Source organism: Schistosoma mansoni, chromosome 1 (genome assembly GCF_000237925.1).
Source record: "Schistosoma mansoni strain Puerto Rico chromosome 1, complete genome".
Lineage (NCBI taxonomy): Eukaryota > Metazoa > Platyhelminthes > Trematoda > Strigeidida > Schistosomatidae > Schistosoma > Schistosoma mansoni.
Window position 1 is genome coordinate 51,679,612 of NC_031495.1, and position 11,485 is coordinate 51,691,096.

General features: G+C 31.3%; 1 protein-coding gene across 1 annotated transcript in view; it reads right to left on the bottom strand.

Annotated features, from left to right (window-relative positions):
* Positions 1–11,485, bottom strand: part of Smp_172040 (putative unc-13 (munc13)) — a gene marked incomplete at both ends in the record, with an annotated part of 140,266 nt that overhangs the window by 115,109 nt on the left and 13,672 nt on the right. Inside the window, 4 exons of the mRNA XM_018794785.1 lie at positions 4,092–4,151; positions 5,484–5,895; positions 7,362–7,685; positions 9,662–9,785. Coding sequence (XP_018649163.1) covers positions 4,092–4,151; positions 5,484–5,895; positions 7,362–7,685; positions 9,662–9,785 — 920 coding nt within the window. The remainder of the gene's footprint in view (positions 1–4,091; positions 4,152–5,483; positions 5,896–7,361; positions 7,686–9,661; positions 9,786–11,485) is intronic.

An 11,485-nucleotide genomic window follows, 5' to 3' on the forward strand; every position in this document is an offset into this window, starting at 1 on the left:
CAAACAATACCAAGTGAATTCAAATTCAACACACTTTTTAAATTTTTTTTATTTATGCTCTAAATAATCTAAGGTTGAATACGATAAATCAGTATTTAAACTTGTCTGAAAGAAAAAAATAAATGACTATGCATAACTAAAGAAAAAAATATGAAATTTCGACCTAGACTATGAAAACTCTATTTAAATGAATCTAACAAGTTCATATTTAATTTGGTCTTCTTCATTCATAAGATTTTAATATATTCATTCAAGTATGTCACTAAGTTACTTCTATTTGTACATCTGACTATCTATCCCCTATTACATGCATACAATCAACCTTTGTCGATCTGTTTACCTATTTATCATTACTTTTTCTTTTAAAATTTTTGTTTACTTTATTCAATAGTATTTTATTCTTTTTGTTGATTTTATATTTTTTTTCTGCTTGCGCGATTATTCAATTTATTTAAGGTTGTTTTCTATTTAGAAAAATCTTGTTGTCATTTAAAGACTGTTCATTGAGAAATCGATACTCGTATGCATTAGATAGCTCATATATATATATATTCATACAGAAAGTTTCGAATATTTAGATAGGAAAATTCGGTTTCTTTTCTTCTACAGTAATTTTTTAAAAAACTGATGATTTAATTAAGTGCCACTGAACAGTTTTGATAAAGAGATAAATAGATAGATAGATAGATGCGGTGGAAAGAGAAGACAAATTGAAACACTTTTTTGAATAGGGGGTTTTCTGTGGAGATTTTGAGTAGTTTTTATATATATACTTGAAATCATGAGTCAATTGAAGCTAGACCACCGAAGAAAACCTGGAAGCACTGGAGACATTGGTGAAGTGGTTGAAGTTAGACAATAACACCGTTGGATGCCGGCCCGCTCAGTGGTCTATAGGTTAAGTGCTCTGGCGCAAGACTGGTAGGTCCTGGGTTCGAATATCGCGAGGCAGGATCGTGGGTGCGCACTTCCGAAGAGTCCCACAATAGGATGAAACGGCCTTCCAGTGTGTCTAGGTTTTGCATGGTGGTCTAGCTTCAAATGACTCATGATTTCAAGTATATATAAAAACTTTTTTAAATAATTAATGGTACTGTTTTTTTGACAATGGATAAGTGTAATTAGTCAGGATGAGGAGACATTGAAATGAGAAGTAAAAGCAATATGAATGAAAAAAAAATAAGATGAATGAAGTAATGTATAAATGTTGAATTGAAGTTAAGTCGCGTTTCATAGTATATGAGAGTTCATTTTTAATTTTCTGATCAGTAAACAAACAACAGAAGGATAATTTGGTCATAAGTCCTAATATACTATTTTTGTTATTATTATGTGTATTACATATCAGTAGGAATGTATAAAATGAAATAATGATTTAGTTTGTTTAAAGTAGTGTAAACAAATTGTGAAAACTTATAGTTGATACACATCATTTTAGGAAGGAGTTTGAATTATCCCATTGTTGGCATTCTTGACTAAATTTCTATCAGTATTAGTTGGTTTACGTAAATCCTGTGTGGATTACGTCGATATAACTATTTATATGAGAAATGTTTATCGAAGATATGGTTTGTAGTCAGCAGTGAAATCCAGGATGCACATTTCTCCTTGGATCCCACCGCTAGCCACCATTTATCTATTGAATGATTCATTTTAAATGAGGGCTGAATATCGTGTCATAAAATCGTCATCAACTTCATTTAAGTATCGATTTGAAATATTTTGGTTATCACGATAAATTTCATTATTTGTTGATTGATATTTCTTTCTTTCATATAGTGTATTTATCTTTATATTAATTTATAAATTAATATTTAGTTGTTTCTATACATCATATTCAGCTTGTTAAAAAGGAAGCTGCACTATTTAGGTAGAATAAACTATGAATAGATTACTTTTAGTTGCGAAACCATCATCTAACCATTACTACGATTATTCAGTTGCATTTTGTTCATAAGTTACAATATTATTTCCACAGGATCAATAATGGTGAAATATTTATATCAGTACTAAATAAGATACCGAAGACGGTGACTTCCATGGAATGAAATGTTAATAATTTATCGCGCTTTAATTAATACTAGAAACGAATTGGGCAAAAATAACATAACTGGTTGAAACTACCTAAAACCACTAGAATAATAAACAGATTTTATCCCCGTCATAAAAAATCACTGCGTTATATCACTTAGAATTTATAATACTGATTTAGATCAATCAATAATTAACTTGATTAGTGATATTATTTACCAGTGGAATTAGTTTAGACTCTTTTTCTTTTATTGGAACAAAAGCATTTCCAAGCGTTGATTAATTGGTGAGAGTATAATTTATGAAAGACCTTCGAGCGATGCTAAAGTGACCCTGAGAATGTTCGTCTACATGCTAGGATTGAATGAGGGTTGTAAATCGGAATAAGAAATGAAGACTAGGATTTACAATTGAACCTCAGGGTTAGATATTACACTTAAGGTATTCATCACTAACTGACATCAGCTATAATGCCAAAATGCTACTTAGCCATGTGGATGGATGAATTTGGCGCTAAAATCCAAGACCTACCATCTTAAATCTGATTAATTAGTCCATAAATTCTTATCTCCCCAGTTAATTCATAGGAAGCCTTAATTCTGTTTAACTTCAGGATACACTACAATTCCGCTGTTGTATCATGACCATAAGGTGAAACTACCATACTAACTGACGGTATTCAAGTTATTATCTAAAGATATATCACTTCCTCCTAATACGTCTTTGATGCAGTTTATATGAAAATTATCAAATTGCAAGATGTTTATCGCTATTTTATTCAGTTAGCTTATCTTCTTATGAGGTAGAAAAACTGTAAGGAATTAAACCTTTCTATGGAACAATCAACACTCTTCGAAATGATTCAGTCTCGATAGAGGAGAGATTTCCTTCAGAACCGACGCAGAACTACGTCTACAAGTTAGGTTGTACTGACTGCGCTTTCTGTATTGAATAATGTTCTCATGAAATCTTAACTGTTACCAAGGATAACCTAGAGTATACAAAGAGATCGCTTAATAATTCTGTAGAATTGGAAAATTTACAAATCAAATCGATACTAAAAATAGTAGGGTAATTTGAGAAGGTTTTCTAGTTATGGAAAAGACAGATACTAAGGTGTGTCATATAATAAAAATCCTTTTGCTCCAAATAGAAGTAAATATCCGATTTAATGCTATTCATTTGTCACACCATAAATATACATAGATACAAATTTCAACTCCACTTGTTCACATTACAAATTTTACATGTTACACACCTGCCTGCATTTGCACAAATACACACAATGATTCGTTACACAGGATCATCTGGACCAAAATGGTATGACATCGACATACTGAAACTTATTCTGATTTTGATTAAACTAAATATTCTGCCTTGTTCCCACATACTTTTTGAAAGTGTGTTAATTTATTTTCGGTTGCCTATTTATTCGCTCTGTAGAAGTGACTTAATTCTACTGATTGGGAAATCACAAGTTTATCATTATTGTCTTAGTAACATTCTACCCGATGCTGAAATTATTCAAAACTATCAAGCCAAGACTTGATAATGACATTTAATTTGGACTGACTCGTGCATTATTTTTATTTAAGTTAAAGAGAACCCATTGAATTATAATTCCTGGAAAAGACAAATACGATGTTTGAACACAGGTGAAGTTAGTTTCCATCATGGACTAACATGGATAATATCGGGTTCACTAAGAAACACGAAAATCCTGAGTTTAAACAAATGGCAGTGTTTACTTGTGTTGGGTTTCAGATGAGAGCAAATCACTGGTTCTATTGTCTTCTCTGGCTATCAAGTATTTCAGGATGGTGTAAGTTAATGGTGTGAATGAATAACATTTTTTCACTAGATTTCACTGGCCTCTATGTTTATTGGTTCATATTAGTAATTAAGATGATAGCAGACTTTCGACTAAATACATTCGTTAGACAACAGTTTAATTGAAACAATTCTGTTTAAAAATACCATATTCCAAGTTACAAGAAATTTGTTTTCCCTGGGAAGATATACCATTATTCAGCACAACAATATTTGTTCGTAATGCTTACCTATCGAACATATATTCTTCTTCTGAATGACTACATTCCGATGGTGGCGCATTATCGAGCCTACAAATAAACAAAAACGCTGAAGAATTAACGTAAATTCAGACACTAAACTTCAGGAATACAATTTTCTACCCAGTGGGACATAACAAAATAATCAATGGTAAAAGAATCAAATAACCATCTCGAAAAAATCTGTAATGGTATGAGGAATAGTAATAATGGTAGTATAAGCAGTAGACAGGTTCCTGAAATCTATCTAGTATTTTGTAACATTATAAATTTATCTACTCACCGGCTATATTTATTTATAAGGGAACTAAAAGAAGAATGTAGATAATGTAGAACCTGGAAAATATGTACAGTAGTTCAAGCTTCAGCACTCCATTAACACAATAAAATTGAATTGTCGAAATAAATCCCAAATAATTACAGGTAATAACAGCAATAGTAGTAGTAGTAGAAAATATTAGGCATTAGAGATTCGATTCTAGAAAAAGTTATGGATTAATGAAATAAAAACTTTAATGTAATTTGGAAACTTAGAATTTAAGGGAAGACAATGAGTGTTTTCGCTTGAGCTATTGCGAATGACTCGGAGGCATATCATCCAAAGCTTCTTACAATTGGTAACAACAGTTACGCTAATCCCAACCAGGAGGTCTGCAGCTGACTATATGGCTCAATCCAACAGTCATGGGCCTTATGAATTCATACTATGTCTTGTTTCGGACGCATTTTTTCAAACCTCCCTTCACACCAGCCGGTCACATACGATTTTTATTTACGGAGTTCGTATTTATTGGCTCCGAACTTTAAAAGACCCTACAATCGGAGACAAAAATTCATGAGAAAGGTAAAGTTTACTATTTTTAGGCTCAACCTTCTCTAACCCGTTCTTTCCACTGTTAGAGGGAACCATCGCTGCAGATACTCGTTATCCAAGGGAAACACTTTACTGTTGTCACATATCTCGGTAAAATCAGATGCACAACCTCACCCTTATACCATGAGTTTATTGGCTGGCATATTGAGAAAGGAAAATTATGTAAAGACCATCGTAAAAATTGTTCGAATAATGTAATTAGTGTTCTAATGAGAAAACTATGCACAGTGATTACCATTTTCAAATTTTTGAGCGATCAACTTTTTTTAAAAAAATCATGGTAATATTTCTCTAGAAGAAGATTAGCCGGCTAACCATTCGGGAAACAGAAATACTAGTACGCAAGTTTTAACTTGGTCAACGCAAGTATAACTCTTTATTCTCGAAATATACCAACAAAAAGTGAATATAATCCTAATCTTAGATTGTCATTTTGTGAAGACTCATTAATAAGAATGTATCAAAAGTCTTAAAGAGTTTTAGTGATTACTCAAAACATCATAACTCACCAGTCAATACGATATCCATCTGGACCAGAATTATGTGAGTACTGCTGTTGGTAATTCTGATCAAAACATTCAGGTTCCGATATGAAATTATTATCTTGGGAATATTGACTATGCCATTGTAAATCATTATCAATATTATTTATATTACGGGAATCAAAACAAATTTGTTCGTCATCCCATTCATACTCACCAGTATACTGACGATAAGAATATGGTCTATTTCTATATGATTTTGGATATGGTCGACTATTATAATACAATGGTTCTGAACCAGAATCTAATTCACTGTCCATTGGTACTTGTTCATGGTGATCATAATGTCGAGATGAGACAAAATGGTGATTTTTTAAAGTTTCTGATGAATGAGCATCTGAATCGTCAGTTGTAAACTGTCTATGCCTTAGCGGTGTTTCTATAAAGAATAAAAGTTATAAAAGGCTGTTGAAGGTACTATTATTTACACAATCAAACAATCGAAATGTACAAACAGAAAAACATAAAAATGCAAAAAGCAGTTAAAATGGAACCTGAAGAAAAATTATGTTTTTGGTACAGGGATCTAAAACAATGTTTATGAAAGTTTAAGAAGAATGTTTGCCAATATTGAAAAGCTTATTGCGATGAAACTAATCTCAAGAATAATTAATTAATCACTTTAATCAGATATGGACGAGAAATATTTGTGAAGTTTATACTGTACACGTCACATGAAGACAAAACATATCCATTTGTGTGAATGTTCATCACATCTGATGTAAAAATAAATAACAGCTGTAGTATTCGACTATTAGTGTTCTAAACAAAAATATCAACATGGGGACTTCCGATCAGTAGCTATCTGGGGAAAGAAATAATTTACTTAGAATATTCAATCACAATTATCTCGAACTAGCTGGTAAACTAGAACACTTTCTCCAATGTTTACATCATATATGGTCCTAGTTTATATCAAGCCAGAATAACAGCAGAAACAGAATATATTATATATATTATACATTGCATAATAATTTGTTGTTATATTCATTATATTGCATTCTAGTTAGAAACTCTAAATCCTTTCTTTATCATGAAAATTCGTAGCTTTATTTGAGTATTCATTTATAATATATACTCTGCAATATTGCTTACAGTATATTAGACCAAAGTGGTGTATAAAATACCTCACCAATAATCAGTGAATTCGAGTAATTAATCAACATTCCCATTATTATTCCGAATATCAATTATTATCACTTTTTGATATCTGCCAGAGAGCTCTAAATAGATGTTTCCTTACAAGTTATGACATAAAAAGTGCACATATATAATCTCTAACAGATCTGACATAATTCTCTCATTGGACAATCAGTTGTTCATAGAACTTACTGGATGAGTGAGCACAGGTTCAATTTCCAGCCCTTAACATCAGCACATCAAGAGAAAAAAGTGATGGGATGGAAAAGGGAGTAGGTAAGTGATAATAAGTTGAATAGAGAATTTAAAATGAACAGCGTGTATAAAGTAGGTAAGTCACTCCCATTTAATCCCGTCGGGAAGTTATTCTTTCATTTTCTATTTGTCTGACTTCATAAATTGTCTTTTGATTGAAGTGTTGGAAAATCTACTTAGAAACTAGTCACCGCTAAGCAGATGGTTATTATTATTGATATTAAGCGAAGTGATTTGATGGAGAGATTTTTGTATAGTTTGAAGTTTGTTCTGACTGGTTCTTTGGGTAAAGTCTATTCGTGATGAATGTTACTCTTTGAAACAGATAAACATCTCCACCAGACCACTTCAGTATAATTCTATCTCTCATATTTATTTATTCACAGACAAAAATACTTTCAACATGAGAATATAAATAACCAGTGCTAAATACGTAAAAATTACACTAACCAATTAAATAATCTGGATGATTCATTGAATACCCATAATGATTAGGAATCAAATGATTAGTTGATTTATACTGACGAGAATTCGGTGGTATATAATCTTCATTTAGATGATTGGATAGTCGGTTTTCTGAATCACTTAATGCACAATATGGTGTAAATAATTTTTCACGTTGTTCCAAATGTTGATTTGCATGAACGTTAGTTATATGATTAGGAAATCCATTCATTAAATGTTGATTAACATTTGGACGGTGTAAACTACCATTTGTTGAAGTAATATTTGGTAATTTTCTCTTTGTAAATAATATTTTTTCAAGTAGTGAATCTGTTTAAATTAATTTATTTATTAAAAGTTGGGGAGAAATTGTTCGAATAAATTAAACTATTCAAAAATTACTTAACATAGAAATTCCTCCTTAAAGAGCTATACTTGACAATATTCATTTAGATAATATGACAGTGATTATTATTAATTCTAAGATTTTAAAATTGATCGGAAAACATTTTTACTTTGGAAATTGATTTACTGTACAATTTTTGCACATGGGTTACTTGACTATTGATAACAACTATCGTCTTACGAAACTTATCTTAATACTGTGAAAGAAACATGAATTTTTCATATCGGATCGATGTCGGCATCATATAATATGAGAAATCATGAATAATCTGGTAATACTAATAAACATTTTGAAGAGTACAAGGGAACAAGATAGTTATTTTCTATAATCATATAAGAAACTATACTCAATTAATTAGTATTTTTAACGGTTACACCTCTAAGCTAACAGGAAACATAAGAATCTCTGTTTTCTAATATTATAGTTACATTAACAAATTATTGACATATTATCGGTATGGGGATTTGTGAAGATTGTAGTATTTTAATAGTTGAATTCACGAGTTAATCTAAGCTAGACCACCATTGAGAATGTGGGAGCACTGGAAGGCCGTTTCATCCTAGTATAAGACCACTCAGTAGTGCTCATCCACGGTCTCGTACCCAGGACCTACGGTCTCGCGCGCGAACGCTTAACCTCTGGACCACTAATCCAGCATCGTGGTTGCTGAGGAGTCCAATACTAGGACGAAACGTCCATCCAGTGCTTACAGGTTTTTAATAATGGTCTAGCTTAGATCAACTCGTGTATTTAACTAATTACATTGTTTTGACAACTAGTAAAAACGATTAAGGAGAATGCTCCTAGAAAAATCTCTTGATAAGTTTGGTTATTTATGCATCATTTATTTGTTAAAATAGATGTGAACAACAAGACGAATAAATGTTTCACATAAGATGAAGAAATGGAAAACTAAAAACTACAGTATAATAATGATGAGTCTGCTAGAAAAACAAGAAGCTGAATGACAAATAAACCAAAAGTAATTTCCTTCCTTGTTAATTTGTATCTTATTGTTTGCCCGAGAAAAGATTCTAGCAGAACCAAATTTGATTTTAATTTTAAACAGTCTCAGATCTTTATAAAACTGGTGAAATGTACTAGTTTTTTGATCATACTTGAGGAATTTCGGACGATTGGTAAATGTTAATTAAATGCAATTATCTGCAACTTAACGGTAGTATGTGATGAACTAATCTAGTTTTGACTGTTTCACCAGTCTCAACATCGACACACTGCATGACGCAAAAGGTTTTATGATACTAGCAGTGAAAAGTGTGAAAGCTACCCAAATCTGTAATTTTCCAGTAAGAGGTTACAGAATATTAGTTCCAACCATTGACAAATACATAAAATGAGTAACTACTGACATTTATTAAATAAACATATTCTTGAAACACATTATGCACATCTTATTAGTCCAAAAAAATATGTACTCTCTACTGAATACTAGTATCGCTTTTCAAGAAGCTTTCAGTCAACACCCATCCATTAAAATAGTAACGTTGTTTCCACTAGGCTTGTGAATTATAATAAACACTATCTGTTCCAGCAACTGTCATCTATTTGGGAAGTTTTTATATCTCCCCTGTTGAAAAGCACTGAAGAAATAACATGAATAGATGAATCTCAGTATTTATATAATTTTTCCATTCTCAAACACAGAACTGATAGCAAACTCTAACTAAAGAACGAGGAGAAAGTAAAAAGTCCCATTATAAATACTTTAGTACCTTATTCTATAATATAAATTGATTATTGAAAAACTGCAAGATTTATGTTCCTGTTTTTCGTGAAGTCAACACCTTCATGATTTATTAAGTAATTTCATATCCCAAAATTAAATTTATAAGGTGAGATGAACAGTAGTAAAAGTAAAAATTAGGAATCATAAACTTACCATCAGGTATTTCAAATCTTACAGTAGCTAGACATGAATGTTTAGTAGCTGTCTTTGTGGCAACTATTTGTCCATTCTCAGTGACGGCTTCAGAATCAAAATTCAGCCACATTCCCGGACCATCCTTTGAAAAAAAATAATAAATTAGTAAATCGGTAAATTTTCACCAATATGTTTATCATAAAACATTTGAAGATAATAATAAGTTACATTATATGGATGACGTTAATTCACACAAATATACACTGTTATTGATGTCTTACTTTAAGCAAATACATTAGCTGTTTATAGTTCTTTAATCAGAATCAGGCTGCTTTGAATGATGTTATTATAATGTAAAGTTGTTGCAGTGTATCTGATTGCCTGTAATGATGCCACACAAGATACTTCAAATCAAATCAGTTTTCAAAGGATCACTTTACGACTTTTTTTAACTATGAGATTGAAAATTGAAATAAACAGTTACATCTAAAACATCTAATCCCAAAAACAATTTATTTTTTGTCGCTTATCTATTATTATTATAGAATCGAAATACATGTTTAAATCAACCTTGGTACTTCAACAGGTAAATCGTGAATCAGACGACAGGAGTAAGAACACAAAAACTCTAGATGAGTATTTATTTGATACGCAAAATATATCAAAATGATTATCTATGTTCAGTAGATATAACTAATATGATTACTCCTTCTTAATGTGATTGAATGACTGAACAATCTAAGTCAATATTGTAGGCCACTGACATCTCAGTTAGTAAAATCATGCCATATGTTTATTGACAGACTTTATAATAAACGTGTTAAGTTATCAATGTTTCTTATTGTATTACGAAAATAGAGAGAAACTAAAATATTACCGATAAATAACACCATGTATCATAATATTTACAGGGTTTTCTAAAAGCAGGAAGTAGATAACATCCAAATACAAATGAAAAGTGAGAAATTCATTGTATAAAAATATTTGATATCATCAATGATAAAAGAATCAACTAGCAACAATTCCAAATAGTAAACAAAATACAGGGGGGAAAAAGATATCGCCAAATATCAGAATAATAATAATAAATGAATTTAATAAAGAAAACAATATCATTCTATAATTACTTTTTATTCTAGAAAGATACATAATACAACCTATTAGATAAAATATTTTAAATTAATAGTACGCACTGCTGAGGAGTCCCACAATAGGACAAAACGGCTGTCCAGTGCTTCCAGGTTTTCTACGGTGGTCTAGCTTCAATTGACTCCTGATTTTCAGGATATATAATAGTGGGAATGTTTACATGATTGATGAAATAATAATAACAATAATAGTAACAATAAATAAATAAACCGAAATTATTTTTGTTACACTTTTTTTCTGAATGAAAATTTATTGTCTGAATAGAACAAAAATAATTTAATGATTTTTTCCCTGTCTAATCTTATTTCCTTCATTTCTCATCCTATCATTCTCACTATTGAAGTTTGTTTATTTCATTCTCGTATATATTTACGCATACAGAAATATACTACATATGAGAGAGAATATGCAACTAATAAATATTGACTATTAAGAGATTTTTATATATAGTTGAAATCGTGAGTCAATTGAAGCTAGATCACCGTAGAAAACCTGGAAGCACTGGAAGGTTGTTTCGTCCTATTGTGGGACTCCTCAGCAGTGCGCATCCACGATCCTGCCTTAGTTAGTTAGACATTAACACCGTTGGATCCCGGCCGACTCAGTGGTCTATCGGTTAAGTGCCCTGGTGCGAGGCTAGTAGGTCTTGGGTTCGAATCTCGCGAGGCGGGATCGTGCACTGCTGAGGAGTCA